This window comes from Sorex araneus, chromosome 6 (genome assembly GCF_027595985.1).
Source record: "Sorex araneus isolate mSorAra2 chromosome 6, mSorAra2.pri, whole genome shotgun sequence".
Classification (NCBI taxonomy): Eukaryota; Metazoa; Chordata; class Mammalia; order Eulipotyphla; family Soricidae; genus Sorex; species Sorex araneus.
The window spans coordinates 103,747,451-103,770,022 of record NC_073307.1 but is presented as its reverse complement, the minus strand read 5'-3'; the positions used below and the strand labels follow the sequence as shown (position 1 = coordinate 103,770,022).

At 38.8% G+C, this 22,572-nt stretch overlaps 2 protein-coding genes across 2 annotated transcripts; both read left to right on the top strand.

Annotated features, from left to right (window-relative positions):
- The first annotated feature begins 3,004 nt into the window (after positions 1 to 3,004).
- Positions 3,005 to 3,967, top strand: LOC101551333 (olfactory receptor 51I2-like). Its single transcript, XM_004618226.2, has one exon. The coding sequence runs from the start codon at positions 3,005 to 3,007 to the stop codon at positions 3,965 to 3,967; it is 963 nt and encodes a 320-aa protein (XP_004618283.1).
- A 15,704-nt stretch (positions 3,968 to 19,671) lies between these two features.
- LOC101549318 (olfactory receptor 51I2-like) lies at positions 19,672 to 20,634 on the top strand. The gene has a single exon (XM_004618294.2). The coding sequence runs from the start codon at positions 19,672 to 19,674 to the stop codon at positions 20,632 to 20,634; it is 963 nt and encodes a 320-aa protein (XP_004618351.1).
- Positions 20,635 to 22,572: the final 1,938 nt, after the last annotated feature.

Genomic DNA, 22,572 nt, shown 5'->3' with positions numbered 1-22,572 from the left:
AGAACAAACACCACTTTACCCTGTACTATCTCTCTTTCTTCTTACTGACCGAAAGGCTATTCTCTTCCTTCTTACTGAACAAATCATGAAAGAATTCCCCTGATTTTAGAGTGCCAACTTTTTAATTCCCCCAGGATCTGAATGAAGTGATTCCATGGTGGCCTAGATTTGGTCTTCCCTGGAGACAGAAACTGCTGAGATGTCTCCACGCATTGGGATAAAACTCCATCCTCTGCCACAAAAGTATCCTGAACTTCAGGATGTTGGATGGCAGAGAAGACTGGTACAACGACCAGGGTGAGTTACCTGGGGTACTTATACACTCGTTCTCCATTACCAGCTGGGTGATAGCTAATATTCTCAGTCACAAAAGAGTTGTTAGTGGGAAGGGTCTAAAATTTTTGCAGATGTAAAAGTAATCAGTAGTAGAAAAAGAGAGACAATATTCCCCTCCCTGATTCAGGAAGATTCGAAGGAAGGTGATTTCCTGAACTTCAGGACGTTTATAGCTCAAAGACTAGATGAAATCTAAGACCACGTTCTCAGGGAGGGATGAAGTCCTTTGTCTCCCTTGAAAGTGAGTAGAAGTGTGTTAAGTTATCTTTCCATCTCACATTTTGAGCACTAGTCTAGCAGTAATTCTACCATTCTTTCTGTCTAGAATACTCTCCAAAGGCACTCATCATCTGACCATAGGGCACCACTGTGGCTATCTGATGCTACAAAATCATCCTGATTATCAGGACTCTAAACAAAATGTATAAATGTATGAAGCTGCAAAAGTCTCACCTTCCTTCAAGTTTGTTATTTTGTTTATATTTTGCCACACCAAGATGAGCTCAGAGCTTACTCCTAGCTTTGTGCTCAGAGATCACTCCTGGCAGGTTCAGGAGACCATATGAGGTTTTGGGAATCAAACAAACCTAGATCAACCTGTGATACGATTGCCCTGCCACTGTACTATCTTTCTAAAGTTTCTTGTTTTTCCATTTCTGCCTTATATCTCTGCATCCGGAATATTGCTGGGGAAATTTTTCCAGAAATCAATCTGTGTGTTTTGTTTTGCTTTCAGGGGTGGGGGGAGCACATCCAATTCTGCTCAGGGCTTACTCCTGGCTCTGTACTCAGGGATCGTTTCTGGCAGGGCTCTGGGGACCACATGGAATGCCAGGGATCAAACCCAGGCCAGTTAGTTACAAACAAGGCAAGTACCATAACCACTGTACTATCACTCCAGCCCCTACAAAAATCAATCTGTCTTTTGCAATAGTGGAAAATACAAGAGAGGGAATAATAGAGTTGATTGTTTCAAAATCATTCTGTTTGAAATCCTGATCTCCATTCTTGCTTTTATCAACTCCCAGCTCTTAATTCTTTTGAAGTAGATCTGTGACCTAAATTCTCTAGAGGAACTTAATCTTCTCTTTATGCTAGTTTCTAACAATTTTTTCCATTTTTATTCTTCAACTGTAATATTATTGAAATACCTTGCATTGTATATTTTATTGTCACTGTGAGATCATTTTGTTCACTGTCACTGAAATGAAATTTTGGAGAAATAAATTTAAAAGATTTCATGCAATTTGTCATTTTTAATTAGTAAATTTTATATTAAATGTTATTTGTTGTTAGAAAAGAAAGCTTCTGATTTTCTAGACATTAACTATTAAAAACATCTCAGAAATGCCGAAACTTAGAAAGGCATTTGTAAAGTTGGTCTTAGAAAGGGCATTTCTAAAGTTGATCTCTCTAAACCTCTATCCAGCTACCAGCCCATAGTCATTTTCACAGTTTAGCTACCCACAATTTCTGCCATAAGTGTTTCTTACAGTTTGGTCTACTATTTTTTTCATTTTTATGACTTCTTTTATTTTATTATAAATGCTTTTAATTTGGTTAATGATTTAATTTAAAAATCTATTAAAAATTACTTTTGCTTTCTTGAATAACCCATCTCCAAGAGCATATCCTATGTATTTCTGACTTACTTTATCCCTTTAAAATATAAATTATGCCTTTACAAATTTTGTTCTGCAATTTTTGTGCTTGTTATTCATCCTTGAATGACTGTATAACTGCAATCTAGGATTCATATTTGCTAAGCAATGATGTCAATGAAGGAATAAAGGATTAAAAATGTACTGTGTCAGCATTTTCACTTCACTTTTCTTTTTAAAAATCACCTATCAAAATATAAATAATCCTCTGCATTATTAATAGAGTGCTTGCTCCTTCTAAGAAAACAAGTTCATTATTTACAGAGTTAGCTGGTTGCATTAAAAGATATTTTGATAGCTATTTCCTTTTATTTGCCCACATTTAGGGATTTCTTTGTGGGCTTATTAAATTCTATATTGGTTTAGAGGTCTTTTTTCCATTTTGGAGGGGGTTGGAGGGGGGAAATTGGAATATTAAAGAAAATTCAAGAAAGAAAAAAACAATAAGCCTGTGTTTCAACCCTTTAGGATTCTTGGGTATATAATTTATTACCATGAGATCTCTGTTTTTTATTTAAAAATAGTATTTTGTTAAACTTTTGAGAATCATCTAACATATTTTATAAAAATAATTGCCTTCCAGGGCTGGAGTGACAGTATAACAGGTAGGGTTTTTGCCTTGAAAGCAGCAAACACAGATTTGATCCCTAGAACGTCATATGGTTCCCCAAGATTTCCAGGACTAAATCCTGAACACAGCTGGGTGTGACCAAAAACAATGAGGAATTTCCTTCCTCATTTTAGAAGGATGTCTGTGCTTCATAAAATCAAATGATACATTCACAGGCAATAGTTTAAATTATAAGTTATTCTCTAGTTAACCTTTACTGAAGTACATTTAAAAGTTTTCACATATTTTATAATTAATGTTCTGAGTTGAAAAGTTGTCACTGATTACCCAGGGGGAAATGAAGTTTGCTTTTTTAAATAATTTAATCTTATCATTTATTTTTGTGCTCAGATTAAAGATTTCACTTCTCTCTGGAGATCTCAAGTGGCTTACAAGAATGCTTCCTTCAAAGTCTGATGTCAATACTTCCTTCTTCCAGCCACACTCCTTCCTCCTGATTGGCATCCCAGGACTGGAAGCTGTTCATGGCTGGGTCTCCATCCCCTTCTCCTCCATGTACACCGTGGCCCTCGCTGGGAACTGCCTGATCCTCCTGGCTGTGAGGAGGACTCCCAGCCTGCACCAGCCCATGTACTACTTCCTGTCCATGCTGGCCCTCACAGATGTGGGCCTCACCATGTCCACACTGCCCACCACCCTGGCTGTGCTCTGGTTTGACTATCGGCTCATAGGCTTCAATGCCTGCCTGGCCCAAATGTTCTTCCTCCACTCCTTCTCTGTGGTGGAGTCCTCCGTGCTCCTGGCCATGTCTTATGATCGTTTTGTGGCCATCTCCAACCCCCTGCGTTATGCCACTATCCTCACAAACAATGTCATCATCAGGATCGGACTGGCCATTGTAGCCCGTGCTACCCTATCTCTCTTCCCAGTGCCATTTCTGCTTAAACGTCTGAATTTCTGCCCTAACAAAATAGTCTTGTCCCATTCCTTCTGTTTCCATGCAGATGTCATGAAACGAGCTTGTGCTGATATTATTGTCAACATCCTTTATGGGCTATATGTAGTTCTCTCCACTGTAGGTGTAGATTCCTTGCTTATAGTCTTGTCCTATACCCTGATTCTTCATACAGTGATGAGTCTTGCCTCTCCCAAGGAACGTGTCCGAGCCCTCAACACTTGTGTTTCTCATATCTTAGCTGTTCTAGTGTTCTACATTCCAGTTATTGGTGTGTCCATGATTCACCGTTTTGGGAAGCACCTGTCCCCAATGGTACATGCTTTGGTTGCCTATGTATACTTGGTGGTGCCCCCAGTTCTCAACCCCATCATCTACAGTGTGAAATCCAAGCCCATCAGGGACGCCATGATAAGAGTAATAAGGGATAAGAGGCAAGGGTGATGGATTCAAGGAACAGTGACAGATTCTGAGGGAAAACACAGCCCAACAATCACTTTTATGACCATAAAGCCCTAATTCAGAGACCTGACACAAAGTATATGGAGTATAATAATTGGAAACCTTCAGTCTGATGGGTAAACACTCTTTCCTGAACTCATCAACTTCAGATTTCATTCAGTGTTCTCTTGTGAAAGAATCAGTACCCATTACCCATTATTGGAGATCTTAATATGAAACATCTATGTTTTCCCTACATGGGGCACACAAACCTATCAATACACAATTATAGGAAGTTGCAATGTGGCTGTGATAGATACACTCTAAGTGCTTTCAGGTACTAGAAAAGAAACTGGAGAAATAACACGGGGATTAAAGGTACATACTTTGCATGAACAGAAGATGAGTTGAATCGTTGACTCCACATGCCCCCCCCCCAATATCTCCAGGTATAGAGGTATAGCACTAAAGGCTCCCTAAATACTGCCAGGATATATATCCTAGTGGTCCTTTGTACTGCAGGTTCCAAGTAGTACCCACCCTTGAACTCCTGCAGTTAATTCTCCTGCCAAATTAGCAAAGTGTCCTTTGATGCTTTGAATAGCCTCTGGCCCTCTAAAAACTGGAAAAGACTCTCCTGACCTCAGAAAAAAAATCCTAGAATGTTCACTGCCCTCTCTAGAGAAAATGACAAAGGCAAACAACAGTCAGAAGAGCTGGACATTTCTTTCACAGATAGACATTCCCCTTCCTTTAAAATTGGAAAGATTGTAAAAGCAAAAATGAAAACAAATACTAACATGCAGAATAATTTGGTGCTTGTGAAAAGGTGATTAATCAAACTCAATCAAATTTGTATTTGTTGGAAGCAAAAGTATAGGAAATAAATAAGACAGTGGTGGGTAGTGCTAACAGTTTGAGGACTGGCAGAACTGATTGATATAATAGGTCTTAATTTTTATTTATTGAAAATAAAGTAATCATAAAAGGTCTATTTAATTGCCTGAGTATGCAAGCTTAACCATGTGTTGTAGATTCTAAGATGACATTAGAAAAGAAAGCAGGAAAACTCTTGAAGCGTTTTCTATAATAAATAGTCTTAGACCTTGTAACAGTCTAGAAAAAAGATCGAAGAAACTAGAATTAAGTCAGTGCCATTAATATTGGGAAAAGTAGGGGCTTTTTAATGTGTATCTTGATTCATCTCTTTTCTGTCACATGAATGGGCTTAGAGCAGTTTCACCAGCAGCAGTGAAAAAAGTTTATGCCTACTTATTGGTTTCTAACACTTGGAAGAAACTTGGATCATTGGAACAGTGATTAAGTTCAAGTTAATATCAGGAAACACATAAGATAATAACGCAATAGCTATACCTCCCCGCATTGAAGTGAAAGAAAATTTATTGTAAAGAAAGAAAATTACAAAACATCAAAACTCATTTGAAGGGGTAACCAGTGTTCAAAGACATGCCACTTAGAACACTAAAATAATTTGGGGCCAGAGCAATAGTAACACTGTCACACTGTCATCCCACTGTTCATTGATTTGCTCTAGCAGGCACCAGTAAGGTCTTCATTGTGAGACTTGTTACTGTTTTTGGCATATCGAATACAACACGGAGAGCTTGCCAGACTCTGCAGTGCAGGTAGGATACTCTCGGTAGCTTGCCGGACTCTCCGAAAGAGACAGAGGAATCGAACCCGGGTCGGCCATTTGCAAGGCAACTGCCCTACCCACTGTGCTATCGCTTCAGTCAGAGCAATAGTACAGAAGGTAAAATGCTTGCCTTAAACACCATCCACAAATTTAAATCCCCAGCCCAACATATGGGCCCCTAAGCACTGCTGCCAGTAGTGATACCTGAGCACAGAGCCTGCAGTAAGCCCTGAGCTCCACTGACTGTGGTTCTAAAACAGGCCTAAAACATACAAAAAACAGCAACACTTTGGATAGCATATAACCAGTTAGGAATGTTTAACTCACTCTCATATCAAATGTGAGTCTATGATACTATTGAAAGAGTGAAGAGAAACACAAAAAAATGACAACTTCCTTATAAAAGAAAGCCATGATTTATATGCTAAGTATTGCTATAGAAAATAATTTTTTGTAGTTTTCAATGTATTTAAAACTAATCAATAAATGTTTGAAAGTTACAGGGAAATAATTCTCACATGTCTTAAAGTATAGCTGTGCAGCTTATTAAATAATAAAGACGGGCCTTAATAATAAGATTAACTCATAAAACAAGTAGAACAAAAATTTCTATATTAAATAAGCAACAAATGTTACTACTAAAATAGAATAATATGACCTATGTAATTTCTGGTATAAACAATAATGATGCAACATCACAGATGTAATATTTCCATCAAAAATGTTTAACTTGGGTCTAAATGAGAGTAAGTAACTGAAAAAGCACTCAAATATTAGAACAACATCTGCACACCTATGCAAACATTCACATAAATGTGATAGTATGAAAACTGAAAATCAATCTAGAACTAGGACTTAGCCCACTCCAACCCTTAGTCAATTCATAGACTTCAACAGTGATCTCTGCAAATCCCTTGTTTTCCTCAATTATATGAAACATAATTGTGCGATTCTATGTGTAATTATCATTCAGTAAAAAATATTTTTTTTTCTTTTTGGATCACACCTGGCAATGGACAGGGGCTACTCCTGGCCTCGAACTCAGGAATTACTTCTGGGAGTGCTCAGGGGACCATATGGGGTGCTGGCAATCTAACCCAGGTCGGCCGCGTGCAAGGCAAATGCCCTACCCACTGCACTATAGCTCCAGCCCCAGTAAATAATACTTTTATGGATGTTTAAGTGACAGTGAAATAGTATAGGTTAAGACCTATGAATCAGAAGTGAAGCTCTCTGGTTGGAGGGTCTAACACTCCTCCTCCAGATTTACTCCAAATGTAGGCAGCAACCAAAACTACACAATTCCAGGATGAAAATCTCTCACTGCCCTTGCTGATTCTTTACCAATTTTTCTCTCTTAACAGAAATATACCCTTTTACTTCCAAAAAGAGAATTCTGTCTCTGTGTCATGACGATCTGCTCCATTTGTGGCTTGTTTATTTCACTCTCAAAACACTTATCACTTGATATTAAATTATACTTTACATTTATCTACTAGTCTAGGTTCTTAGAGTACTAATTCTACTAACACTAACTCTACTAACACAGCTCTAACACTACACTAACTACTAACACTAACACTAACCCTACTAACACTAATTCTACTAATACCAACTCTCCTAACACTATACTAACTCTACTACCAGTAACTCTACTAACACTAGCACTAACCCTATTAACGCTAACACTAACTCTGCTAACACTAAATAGCACTAACTCTGCTAACACTGTCTCTATTTCATATGACATATCTTCTTTTATTTATTTATTTTGTTGTTATTCTTGTATTTTTTTATTGAATTGGTGTGAGATACAGTTACAAGCTTTCATGTTTGAGTTTCAATCATACAAGGATCAAAAACCCATCCTTCTACCCATGCACATTCTCCACCACCAATGTCCCCAATGTTCCCTACCTTTTCCAACCTTCCCCCTGCCTCTATGGCAGACAATTTCCCTTATACTCTCTCTCTACTTTGGAGCATTACAGTTTGCAATAAAGATACTGAGAGGCTATCATGTTTGGTCCTTTATCTACTTTCAGCACACATCTCCTATCCCTAACTATTCCTCCAACCATCATTGACTTAGTGATCCCCTCTCTATTCCAGCTGCCTTTTCCCCAAGCTCACGAGACAGGCTTCCAACAATGGAGCAATATTCCTGGCCCTTGTGCATATGGTGTATATTCAATAGTGGAAATGGAAGGACCAAAAGGGGATTGAATAAGGTTATTTAAATAAACCCAGTAATAAATAATAAGTTCTGAATACATATACTAAAATCTATTCTCTCATTTAAGCAACAAATAGTTACAAGGTTTATATTACATTTTACCTTTTTTTTTCTTTTTGGGTCACACCTGGTGATGCTCAGATGTTACTCCTGGCTTTGCACTCAGTAATATTATTTACTGGGGTTTTGCACTCCTGGCGGTGCTCAGGGGACCATATGGGATGCTGGGAATCAAACCCGGGTCAGCCACATGCAAGGAAAACACCCTACCCACTATGCTATCGCTCCAGCCCCATTTTTTCTTTTTTTTTTTCTTTTTGGGATATACTACATTTTAAACAACGAAAGTTCTGGATACTTTCATTAAATCAATGAAGCAAATATGTGCAAGAATGGCCCTTTGGGGCTAGAGAGATAGTTGAGGGGCTAAGGAGCTAATTTTGTCTGTAACCAACCACAGTTTAATCGTTGACACTGCACATAGTACCCTGAGCACTGTCAGGAGTGATCCCTGAGCACAGAGCTAGGAGTAAGCTCTGAGCACTGCCAAGTGTGGTCAAAATAATGAAAAAAAAAAGAACAAAAATAATCTTTTGGCTTTCCACCATTATCCAGTATTATAAAATCACTCTTGATTATCTTCTGCCTTATTAAAATTAGTGTCACTGGATTAGGAATGCCTTCATTTCAAAGTCACCCCAGAAATCACTTTAAAAAGTACTTTCTCATTGAGAAGGACATGGCAGAAAATTGAGTGGATAAATTGAAGCAAAATTTGGAAAAAAATGTTTGGAAATATAAAATGTCAAGATGTTCAACAAATAACTCTTCAAAATTCTTTTATGAATTATTTGCTCATAAAATTACATAGTGAATATTATGAAAATGGAAAAAACTCAAAATATTTTATAAATTCATTGCAAATTTTATCTTCAATTGTTCACATGAATAGAATATTTTACCTCAAGTTTGCATGGAACCATAGAAGACACTAAATAAACAAGTTACTATTGAGAAAAATTATAAAAGGTACAGATAACAGCATCACTCATTCCAAATTATATAATAGATTTTTAGCAATTAAAAACTAATATGCTTGCACAGCAGGTAGGGCGTTCGCCTTGCACGAGGCCAACCTGGGTTCAATTCCTCCGCCCCTCTCGGAGAGTCCAGCAAGCTACCAAGAGTACCTCACCCGCACGGCAGAGCCTGACAAGCTACCTGTGGCATATCCAATATGCCAAAAACAGTAACAAGTCTCACATGGAGACATTACTGGTGCCCACTCAAGCAAATGGATGAGCAATGGGATGACAGTGATACTGTGATGCAGTGATGCTTGCATGGAATCAGATGAATAAAAGGAATAGCTAAAACAGAAATAAACAGAAATAAACTCGATACATATGTATGTTAAAGTATCTTACTCATATTTTATTAAAAATAAAGTAATTTGTGATTAAAAGTAGTATTCATAATAATTTTTATAATAATTATATAATTAACAATATTATCAAGAATGTTAATATTTTATTGATAATATTTCTTACTAAAGTGACAAAACCTTGCTAGCATTAAAAAAGCAAGAATAGAGGCACCAGCCCCTCCTGCCGCTGACGAGATGTGACCCCGGGGGCCACATGCGTGTGCGGCCCCTCTGCAGCTGCACGAGTGTGAATCCAGACCCAGCTGAACCACTTTCTACACAGACAGCTACTGGCAGAATGTCTCCAGCCTGAGAACTAAGCCGCGACCCCATGCCCGCCCAGGAGGGGAAAGGTATTTCTCTCTCTCGCCTGTCCCTTGCCAGGAATGAAGGGCGTGGGGACCGCCATATTATGACAACCACAGATAGGGTTTGCAAGCTTGCAATGATCCACTATCTGGAAAAAATCTCTCTGGACTTGGATGTTAAAGTACAGAAATCCAAAACCAAGCAGAAGAGACCTCATTTCTCTTCACAACAGGTCTGACTCTAGTGGGGTGCTCCTAACAATGATGGTGAGGTTTGTGTTGAAATATTGAATGTAACCAAAGTAAATAGAAAGTAAAGTGAAATTTATCGGTTACAAGGTGGGGTGGGGGGGTGCGGGGGTGGGTGGGATGGGAGGTGTACTGTGGTAGTTTTTTTTTTTAATTAGTGAATCACTGTGAGGGCACAGTTACAGATTTATACACTTTTGTGCTTATGCTTCCCTCATACAAAGTTTGGGAACCCATCCCTTCACCAGTGCCCATTCTCCACCACCAATAAACCCAGCATCCCTCCCACTCTCCCCAATCCCATCTCCCCCCACCCCACCGTGCCACTGTGGCAGGGCATTCCCTTCTGTTCTCTCTCTCTCTAATTAGCTGTTGTGGTTTGCAATAAAGGTGTTGAGTGGCCACTGTGCTCAGTCTCTAGCCCTTATTCAGCCCGCAACTCCCTTCCCCCACATGGCCTTCGACTACATTATGGTTGGTGATCCCTTCTCTGAGTTGCCCTTTTCCCAGAATGTGAGGCCAGCCTCCAAACCATGGAGTCAACCTGCTGGTACTTATTTCTACAATTCTTGGGTATTAGTCTCCCACTCTGTTATTCTATATACCATAGATGAGTGCAATCTTTCTATGTTTGTCTCTCTCTTTCTGACTCATTTCACTCAGCATGAAACTTTTCATGCCCATCCACTTAAATACAAAATTCATGACCTCCTTTTTCTGACAGCTGCATAGTATTCCATTGTATAGATGTACCAAAGTTTCCTCAACCAGTCATCCGTTCTAGGGCAGTCGGGTTTTTTCCAGATTCTGGCTATTGTAAACAGTGCTGCGATGAACATACATGTACAGATGTTGTTTCGATTATACTTTTTTGCCTCTCTGGGATATATTCCCAGCAGTGGTATTGCTGGGTCAAATGGGAATTCAATATCTAATTTTTTGAGAATCGTCCATATTGTTTTCCAGAAGGGCTGAACCAGTCGGCATTCCCACCAGCAGTGTAGAAGGGTCCCTTTCTTCCCACATCCTCTCCAACAGCGGTTGCTTTTGTTCTTTTGGATGTGTGCCAGTCTCTGTGGTGTGAGGTGGTATCTCATGGTTGTTTTGATCTGCATCTCTCTGATGATTAGTGATGTAGAGCACTTTTTCATGTGCCTTTTGGTCATTCGTATTTCTTCCTTGGTAAAGTTTTTGTTCATTTCTTCGGCCCATTTTTTGATGGGGTTGGATGTTTTCTTCTTGTAGAGTTCAACCAGTGCTTTATAGTGGTAGTTTTTTTTTATCGGTGGTGGGATATGGGTACTGGTGAAGGGATGGTTGTTTCAGCATTGTATGACTAAGACTTAAGCCTGAAAGCATTGTAATTTTCCACACGGTGATTCAATAAAATAAAATTCTTATTTAAAAAAATAAATTAAAAAAAGCAAGAATATACAATTAGAAGAGAGTTTCTTTAGTAAATGGTGTTGTAATAGAGTTGTATAAACACAGAAAAGATTAAGGTGAGCCACAAACTGACACCATAAAAAAATTAACTCAAAATGATTTAAACACTTGAATGTAAAACATGTAACCATAAAACTTCTAGAACAGAACTCGGGCAGTAACCTTACTAAATCAATGTTGCCATGATTCTTTTATGACTTTGAAACAAAGGGAGCAGAAGGGGGTTGCTGGGGTACTGGAGGCAGGGGAGGAGAAGGAGGGGGACAGTAACTACATCAAACTAAAAGGTTTCCACAGCAAAAGAAACAGTAAACAAGGAACCAGAGAAATAGCAGAGGGATAAGGCCCTTGCCTTTCTCCCAGCAGACCTGGCTTTGATCCTGGTCACTGCATTTAGTTCCTTCAAGCCATCCTAGAAGTGATCCCCCAGCATAGCTGAGTATGGCCAAAAACAAACAACAGAAACAAAAAGTGGAACCTTCAGAAAGGAGGAAATATTAGTGTGTTACGTATTTGATAAGGCTTTAAATGATGGAAAATATAAGTAACTCATAAAAAGACATTCATTTGAAAATTGCAGAGGATTCCAACTGACATTTTGCCCAAGTGAACATACAGGTGATCAAGAGGCTCAAGAAAAAGTACTTAACCTCACTAATCGTGAAGGAAATATATTTCAAAACCACATAAGGTATCATATTATACCTGTAAGAATGAATATCATCAGAAGACAAGAACTCATATCAGATGAATTTGAAGAAAAAATAGCCAATCCTTGTGCACTTTTGTATAGAATATAAATATGTAAGGCACTATGGAAACAAGTGTCAGGCCACAGTATCATAATTTTTAAATATCAAAACTAGAACTACTAATAGTTCTACTTCTGGATTTTTATCCAAAGAAAACAAACAAAAAATAACTCTAAAAATATTTGGATTTTTATGTTATGTGCAGCAAGATTCATGACAGCCAAGAAATTGAAATAAGTGTTTTTCAACAAATGTATTTTTAAATGTTATAAACACCAAAAATCAAATATTTTTTCATGTAGAAAAGAAAAATAAACATTTGCAGAAAAAGATATTGGTGGTGATGACAGTTTTGCATTGAAGTCCAAGGCTTTCCTGTGCAGAGAGGCCAAACTGCAGAAAATTTCAGGTACACCAAACTTCTTTTTTTTTTTTTTTTTTGCTTTTTGGGTCACACCTGGCGATGCACAGGGGTTACTCCTGGCTCTGCACTCAGGAATCACCCCTGGCCGTGCTCAGGGGACCATATGGGATGCTGGGATTCGAACCCGGGTCGGCCGAGTGCAAGGCAAACGCCCTACCTGCTGTGCTATCGCTCCAGCCCCTCAGGTACACCAAACTTCTGACCAAGATCTCTAGAGTCATCTCAGAGTGGGCCAAACAGCCACCCCTCTTCCCAGACTTGCAGAAGGCCTGGCAGCCACGCCCACATCCAGAACCACAACAAGGTAAGCTCATTTATCAGCTTAGCTTTAGAGACTCATGATTAAATCTCAGAAGATATCAACTAGTGGCAAAAGTTCATGGATATACCAGTTTATCCGTTGAAAACACTGGGGCGTGCTCAGAAGGGGCAGGAGGGGCAGAGTTCCAAGTCCCTGCCCTCCAGGCCCTGAAAACCATGCCCACACCCCATAAAGGCCAACTTGTAAACTCACTTCCCAGTAAAAGTTTCTAGAGTTTAGGGTCTCATTTATGGCAGTATAAAATTCTACAATTCTCCCAATTTACAGCATTGCTATCCCAAGTGGAGCACACCAAATTAGATGGGAAAGTAACATAGAAGTCAACTAATCTTATAAACAAAAACATTTACACATAAGGCTCAACTAGTTTAGTTGCAACAATAGTTTAGTAAATCCTCAGACAAGGACTTATTGTCCCCTGGTGAAATATAATAATTTTCACAAATTTTCTTCAATTGAAGAATTTATTTTTAAAGTTCTATTAAACATTTAGTTGTAACAAGCAATACAAAATAAATGGTGTCTGCTTAGCGCTCCACCAGGGCCATGGGCCAACCCCAGCAGGGCAAATCCTAGGGCCTCACTAAACCATCCAATTGGTAGTAATGACGGGCGGTGTGTACAAAGGGCAGGGACTTGATGCAAGCTTATGACCCACACTTACTAGGAATCTGCAGAGTCTAGCAAGCTCCCTATGGCGTATTCGATATGCCAAAAGCAGTAATAATGACGGGTCTCATTTCCCTGAAACCCTGAAAGAGTCTCCAATGCGGCACCATTGGGAAGGACGAGTAAGGAGAGGCTGCTAAAATCTCAGGGTTAGGATGAACAGAGACGTTACTGGAACCCACTCGACCAAATCAATGAACAACGGGATGATAGTGATGCAGTGATACAGTGACAATGTCTGCTTAGGGGGCAGGCTTCTTGGGGAGTGGTTGGAAAAATAGGGGCAATGAGAAAGGGAAAGTCACACTAGTGGTGAGACTGGTATTCGAATATTGAATGCCTCTAACAAACGTATCATGAACAACTTTGTAAACCACAGGGTTTAATTAAAATGGAAAAAATAAAGTTCAAGTCTTTCTTCTTTACTTACACTTATTTCACTCTTTAAAAAAAATAAAAGTGAAACCCCTGGGAATAGAACCAGATAGCAAGAGAAAAGTTCCTAGGCTAGAACATGTTGTATCTCTAAGATCAAAGAAATAGATGAGGGGCTGAAGCAATAGCACAGCAGGTAGGGTGTTTGCCTTGCACATGGCCGACCCAGGTTCGAATCCCAGCATCCTATATGGTCCCCTGAGCACTGCCAGAGGTAATTCCTGAGAATATAAGCCAGGAGTGACCCCTGTGCATCGCCTGGTGTGACGTAAAAAGAAAAACAAAAGAAATAGAAATAGATGAAGGTGATCTCAACATGTCTACCTCCACTCAGATTTCTCTGCGTTGGGAGGTTTTTCTATCCCATATATATCTCAGATCATATTATCCACATTTGTTATGGGATAGAATGAGCCTCTTAAATGAGAAAGAGGGGCTGCTTAATCAGTGTAAACAACCAACATGGCCTAGGAAAAGGAATAAACACAATTAAACCTGAGTCTCAGAAATGAACTTAAAGAGGGCAGAAAGTATTATGTAACTCCCAAGATAAGTATGTTATCACAGAAAAACACAGAAAAGTAAAAGTATAAGGTACTTTTCCACACGTACCAGAAATTTTCCAGTATATGTGGTAGAGCAGATGGACACACAGAAATAATGCATCTAATTCTCCCCCCCAACAACTTAGTTGCTCGAAAGTCTTGCATTCTGTGTATGTCTCTCCCAACATACATATCTCATACATTTTTCATTGACCATGAAAACCCATGAAAGCCTCTCGTCTGTGGTCTGTGGCTTACACATCCCTGGGGATCAGCAAGTCACTAAGGCATTCTGCCAATAGTATAAAGACAATATCTCAGTTGAAGAGTTTTCTTGGGCTCCTTCAGGATGTTCAGAAGCAGAGGAGACTGTGACGGCATGCAGGGTAAGTATTTGGGGGCACAATACATTCTATTCTAAATAAAGAATGGGGGAAAATGAGCTACTCTATGATCTTCTCTCTAAGATGCCACCAATTGGAGAGACCAATGGGATGGAAATTAGCATATCAAAAGCAGTAAATAAGGAGAACTGGACTTCTACAGGTGAAAGTTCTACATCCAAGATAAAGAAGAGAGTAGAAGGCCATTCTCTGTGGGGCATAGATTTCTGGTAATTGTTCACAAACCCAGACTCTCTACGTCCAGGCAAATTAGTACCATTTATTTCTCAAAGTAGGGCAAGAATATGAAGGTAACTTAAGAGCTTCTTTAAAACTAGTTGAATGTTTACTTGCTTTTAAAAAGTACTTTAAAAAGAATGTGGTCGAAGCTCATGCGGGGGAAGGGTGATGCGTGCCAAATGTAGACTAGAGACTGAACACAATGGCCACTCAACACCTTTATTGCAAACCACAACACCTAATCAGAGAGAGAGAACAAAAGGGAATACCCTGCCATAGTGGCAGTGTGGGGTGGGGGGAGACGGGACTGGGGAGGGTGGGAGGGATGCTGGGTTTACTGGTGGTGGAGAATGGGTACTGGTGAAGGGATGGGTTCTCGAACTTTGTATTGGGGAAACATGAGCACAAAAATGTATAAATCTGTAACTGTACCCTCACGATGATTCACTAATTAAAAATTTAAAAAATTTTAAAAAGTACTTTAAAAAGTACTTACTGTCAACTCTTACTGTCATGGAGGAGTACTGAAATAACAGTACTTCATAAACTGCAAAAATGGATCAACACAATGTTAGAAATACTCCTCTCATGTCCCATGATTACATTTTTTTGTGGAAAAAATTAAAGAAATTCAACTAATTTTGAGGGGAAAAAATTAAGAGCATTGTACAGTTAGCTTTGTTTATGAACAAATTTTCTTTTCAGACATTCCAGATAACAAAATCTGAAAGTACTAAAATACAAATGATTTAATTTCCCAGCAAAGGCATTAAAATCTTTAAATATTTCAGGACATTCAATGTCTTAACAATAAGTCTAGAAGAGCGAATATGATTTGATATCAGGAATAAACTAATTAACATATTGCTTTTGGAATTTATGGGTACCAGAAAACATGTCAATACAACTATCTATAGAAGTAGGCATTTTAATAAAAGGACCAAGAGAAAATATATCCTTTTACACACATAATTTCTTCCAATAACATCAAACCATCTTAGAACTAAACTCCTGGTAAATGAAAGGTTGTAAAAAGCACATTATGGCAGTTCAGATAGAGAAGGGAATGCCAAGTAAAGTGTGGTGGGAGGACCCACTCAGGATGGGAGAGGCGCACTTAAAGCAGAATACAGACTGAACACGATGGCCACCCAATAACTCCATTGCTTACCACAGCACCCAAAAGGAGAGAGAGAGAACAAAAGGGAATGCCCTGCCATAGAGATGGGGCAGGGGGGATGGGGTAGGAGGTAAGAGGGATGATGGGGTCATCAGTGGAGAAAGGGCACTGGTGGAGGGATGGGTTCTCAAACTGTGTATGACTGGAACACAAGTACGAGAATATGTAAATCTGTATTTGTACTCTCACGGTAATTCATTAATAAAAAATTTTTTAAAAATTAAAAAATAATAATAAATAAATAAATAAAAAGCACATTTTCTGAAGAAAAGGGGTATTTTTTATTAATTATATGAATTGCTCCAAATTTTGACATGTTTTATGATAAAATCTTTGTGAGCTCAAAATTTTTTGAAATACTTAGTTTCTGTATTTTTCTATTAAAGCCAATAATAATACATCAGACAAATAACTCAAGCTTGTTGACCTACATTTATATTATTGGGTAAAGGAAAGTCCTGTGACAAGGGATAAAGAATATGTAAAGTATCCAAAAATACATAACTCAATACAGGATAAAAAAAACTGTGACATTTATCCCAGACAAAATGAATTTGCATATTATCAAATTAAATTGTAGAGCACAGAAATCAGACCCTATTCTGATTTAAATTAATTACTTCAAAGGGTTTCTCCTAGATCCAAAGTAAAGACAAGTAAATTGTATATAGTACATATTAAGTACACTAAAAGTGCCATGAACTTTTAATAAATAAAATTATGTAGTATCAATTGTCAGCATACAAATGTGAGAAATTCTTTGTTAAAAATTAAGGTAAAAGAAAACTTTTTAAAGTAAGTCTTCATTTAATTTTTCTCATTCTTATTAATTCGTTGATTGTCCCTGAAAAAATAAATAGAGGATAATAAATTTGAGCCATCAAAATCAGGGGAATACTATTTTGAATTCAATAAGGTTTCTAAATAAATGTGACAAAAAGAAATGAGGAGGTGAGTAGCACCCTTAAAGACATGTGGCTTTATAGAAGCCTTGTGACTTTATAGTCACATGGAAGAAACCCATGAAGTTTTTTCAGAGAAATATGATGGAGCTTCGATTGTATAGCCATAGTTTCGTTCAATAGAACTTTATTAGAAAATAAGCTCTTCAGATAATTTGCTTCAACCATTATTCCCATCTATACCTAAATACACAACACTAAAAAACCTCTAATATGAAGGTTAAGTTTTAATTAATGGTCTGTGGAAAATGTTTAAACCAAATAGACACTGATTTGAATTCTACCTCCCATTTACAGATGGCCTTATTTACCTCACTGAACTGCCAGCTCCACTTCATCCTCACTCTCTCTTCCTCCACCTCTTTCTGGTCCCAGTTTCATTTTTATTTTGTTATAAAGATACAGTAAAGCATACTTTACATATATCTTTTTTGAAAGTGATATATTTCTTACAAATAAAAAAGTAATATTTGAACATAAAAGATACTCAGTGATTGACATGATAGTAAATTTATTAGTTCAATATAAGACACTGAAATGAGTTATATTACTCGACAGTTGACACTAAACTCTAAACAAATTTATGTCTTTTGATTTCGATTTTCAGTAGGTGTCTGTGTAAATTCGAACTTGGAGGTCAGAGTTCTTGGCCTTACAACTGTGGTACTTCCAGGTACTTCCAATGAGGCAGATGACAAAACTGAGTTGAGTGACTTATAGCAAGGCACATTTCAGAATAAGTCAAGATCGCAGGATTGGTGTGCTGAGAGGCCAAGCAAAATGTTAACTAGTAACTATTCCAAAGCTGTATGGAATGAATGAGTATTAAATAAAAGTAATGAAAGCAGGATACTTTACACACAATATAAAGTAATGTGTGGCCTGGACCAAAAGGGCACTCAGTGATCCAGGATATTTTATGAGCTAGGCATAGATGAACTCCAAATATTTCAATGTTCTAAATACCTAGTGAAAACTTGCCTGGTACTTTTAGTTTCAGCTTGGGACTTTATAATTGCCAGAAATTTACTTAAAGGAAATTTCTTAGGATGTATGGTAATCCTTCTAAACAAAAGTTACTCCAATGCTAATAGCTGGCTCAGGATTCTCTGGGAAAGAATTTTCTTTGCTTGCACTTCAGCTAAAATATTATCCTTCTTCATCAGCAATAGAATCAAAAACTAACAATGTTAAAGTAGTTAAAAAACTTAATAGTGCAACAGCAACAAAACCATAATGACCAAGCAAAGACTAAAAAAGTTGGTGGTAATGATAATGCTGAGCAGTTGGAGAGTACTCTTTACATATCATCATCTATTACAAAACACTGTATCAATGTATCACTGTATCACTGTCATCCTGTTGTTCATGATTTACTCCAGCTAGCATTAGTAACAGCTCTATTACACTCAGCCCTGATATTTTAGCAGCCTCTCCTTACTCGTCTTTCCCAATGATTGGAGGCTCTTTCAGGGTCAAGGGAATGAGATCTATCGTTACTGTTTTTGGCATATCGAATACGTCATGGGTAGCTTGCCAGGCTCTGCCATGCGGGTGGAATACTCTCGGTAGCTTTCCGGGCTCTCCGAGAGGTATGTATTTATCTTTTACTGTATTTGGGATATGAATACGCCATGGGTAGCTTGCAAGGCTCTCCCGTGCGGGCAATAGACTCTTGGTAGCTTGTAGGTTCTCCAAGGAGAACAAGGTAATTAGATGTCATGCACTCGCAAAGTGGCCACGCGCTTCCAGGGGCTTTGTCTTATAGTCTTTGGATGTTGGCCGTTGGTGGGATTACATGGCACTGGGGGCAGTTCGTGAGTGTGGCTGCCAAGCTACTGGAAAATAGGGGTTCTGAATGGAGAAGGCTCAGTCCCAATCAGAGCAGGTTTGGAGATATCAGCCCCAGGTCCCGCACACCTGGGTTCCTATGCTAGTGCCTTCATACGTGAGGCTTGTTCGGCCATGTGGAGAGTGGTCTTGAGCATGGCTGTGGCTGGGTTCCAGATGTCTTCAACTGTCAAGGCTCTGCTTGAGGCAGGGAGGGAAAGGCAACCCATCCTCTCCGAGGAGCCCTGGTAAAGACAGACAGTTCTTCTTCTTACAAAACACTGCCACTATAAAAACATCTCCACTATTGTATAGAAACAATACAGAATTTATAATTATAAACAATAAATTTTAATTACATCTCAGTCATTAATCAAGAAATTCATGTTAATCAAGAAAAAGTTCAACATATCTCCTACATTCTTCATATTCTATATTTGTCTTGGACATATTTACTATCTTATAGACATTGTAAAAGAATTATTAGCGTAATTTAAGAACCAAAGTATAGGAAGCAAAGAATTAAAGTAATACACAACACAAAAATAGTTATTTTCCAAGTGGGAGATATTCTACCAGTGTTTCTCTGTTTTCCCAGATTGAAGAAGTTACTCCTTTGTGGATACCTCAACTGAGTTCTGAGATGCTCCCCTCCCAATCTGATGTCAACATCTCCTTCTTCCAGCCACATGCTTTCCTCATGATTGGCATCCCAGGACTGGAAGCTGTTCATGGCTGGGTCTCCATCCCCTTCTCCTCCATGTACACTGTGGCTCTCACTGGGAACTGCCTGATCCTCCTGGCTGTGAGGAGGACTCCCAGCCTGCACCAGCCCATGTACTACTTCCTGTCCATGCTGGCCCTCACAGATGTGGGCCTCACCATGTCCACACTGCCCACCACCCTGGCTGTGCTCTGGTTTGACTATCGGCTCATAGGCTTCAATGCCTGCCTGGCCCAAATGTTCTTCCTCCACTCCTTCTCTGTGGTGGAGTCCTCCGTGCTCCTGGCCATGTCCTTTGACCGTTTTGTGGCCATCTCCAATCCCCTGCGTTATGCCACTATCCTCACAAACAATGTCATTATCAAGATCGGACTGGCCATTGTGGCCCGTGCTACCCTATCTCTCTTCCCAGTGCCATTTCTGCTTAAACGTCTAAATTTCTGCCCTAACAAAATAGTCTTGTCCCATTCCTTCTGTTTTCACCCTGATGTGATGAGAAGAGCCTGTGCTGACATCACCATAAATATCCTCTATGGGCTATATGTAGTTCTCTCCACTGGAGGCATAGACTCTCTGCTCATCGTCCTATCCTATACTCTCATTCTTCACACAGTCCTGGGTCTGGCCTCCCCCAGGGAGCGAGTTCGTGCCCTCAACACCTGTGTCTCCCACATCCTGGCTGTCTTCGTTTTCTTTATCCCAGTCATTACAATGTCCATGATTCACCGTTTTGGGAGGCACCTGCCTCCCATTGTACATGCTATGGTTGCCTATGTATACTTGGTGGTGCCCCCTGTACTCAACCCCATCATCTACAGTGTGAAATCAAAGCCCATTAGGGATGCAATGCTCAGAGTTCTCAGGGGGAAGAGCAGATACTGATGACACAGAACTGTTACAAGAATTTAGAGATCCAAAAGAGATGGAAGCACTCAAATAAAAACAAACACACAAACAAAAACCCGGATAGATTTATTCCTGCCTAAAGCTTTGCTATGAGCATTTTCACAAAGAGACACCATAAAATAATTTTAAAAGATTGCATTCATTGTTCCCTATATTTACTTCGAATGTTTTTTAAATGCCAATGGAGTACTTGTCCTTGAGAAGTATGTGCCCTTACAAGATTTGGGGACTTCTAAATACTAAGAAATGTTCTGATACAGAGTGCTCATGGCTCTCCTCTTGTTTGTAGTCTTATAAAGACACTCAAGTTAATTGACAGTCACTGATACTACAAACAATAGTCCTTTGCCCAAGCTATAAAGGTTTTTTGGAAATACATTGAAGATGGGATGGTAAGCATGAGTGGACTCTGCTCAAACTACCCTGATCTGTATGTTTCTGGAGAGATGCAACTAGCCTGCCATAATCAGAGGGAAGTGTCTTAGCATCAGCCTTCCCTAGGAATTTGTGTGCATAAGAGATCAATTCCAGAAATTAATCTGTGGCTAAGTCAGAATAGTAAGAAAGCTGCATAAAACTTAAGGACCAAATTCAACACTCTTGCCTTTTACCTTAATATAGTTTAGGGCTCCAAAGCAATGTACAGCAAGTATCTGAATACTATGGAATCTCTTGAGTGAAGATGACTACAGGGTAGGATAGACTCCAGAGCCAAGTCCTTGAGACATGGGCTGTGGTCTCTTTGTCACTGACTTAGCTAATTGTGAAGCTTACCTAGTAAGGTAGGCTTGCAAGTACTTTAATGCTAAAGATGAAACCGGTCAACCTTAAAACTACAAAGCTCACATTAGAATAATTATAAAAATTAGATCAATAATGAAATGTGCAGTATAATGTAACAATGCAATGTTAAAGGTTTGTGCATATTTCTGTGTAGAAGAAGATAAGTCTTTTAGAGGAAAATTCCTTTCTTTCAATGACATTGGCATTGTTCATTTCTGAGGCACTACTGGGTGTTCAATTTAGTTATTGGTCCCAAGTGGTATCATTCCATTATTATTTACTCTGTATCCTCCAGCTAAAAATATGAGTAACATATTAAGTAAATTCCTCAGAGAGATGATAACCTGGGAAAGGACCAGAAAGGTTTTGAATGACTCATGATGCATTCTGATCTGGAATTAGAAAAGGACAACTGTCCTTGTCCGAAAAATTAGACATAAAAAGAGTTTGTCCTCAGTTTACCTTTCCCCAGAAGAACAGTTTTCTTCATTTTATCCTTCCTGCAAAACCTGGTAGAGTCAGGAAGATGAGGAATTTGATGGCAAGTTTGGAGAAGCAATAAAATTAAGATATAATCTAAATACATTACTCTGTTATCAAATCTCAAGCAGCCCAAAGACATAAACACTGAACCCCTTTTGAAGAGGCAAGAATTGGGGTCTTAAAGACTTGAATGTCACCAATACTAGCCCAGAAAAGTTTGGATCCTTCGGAAGATAAGAAAAAACTTTGGCAGGATGGGGCTGGTGCTATAGTACAGCAGGTAAGGTGCTGCCTTGCAAGTAGATAACTCAGGTTCAATCCATGGTAACATATTTGGTCCCTCCTATCCCACCTGGAGTGATCCCTGAGCACTTCCAGGTGTTACCTTTAAATTAAATGTATACATTCAGCAGAAACAAAGGGTCAGTATAAAAACTTGGAACACATCATAAAGTTCAAAATCCTGTAGTCCTTTTTTTCCCTTGATATCAGCCTAGTGACAGACTCTTAGCTACATTAAAAAGTTCCATGTGGTGGTTTGAGAAAACCTTATTAAACCAACTTTTGCAAAAGCAAGCAGCACACATTTCATTATAGAATTAGACATATGCCAAATTAGAATGGCATTTCTTTTTCTTTTCTTTTTTC

Bases quoted from the DNA above. Each gene is read 5' to 3' on its own strand.
- LOC101551333 (XM_004618226.2), top strand. From the start codon at position 3,005: ATGCTTCCTTCAAAGTCTGATGTCAATACTTCCTTCTTCCAGCCACAC.
- LOC101549318 (XM_004618294.2), top strand. From the start codon at position 19,672: ATGCTCCCCTCCCAATCTGATGTCAACATCTCCTTCTTCCAGCCACAT.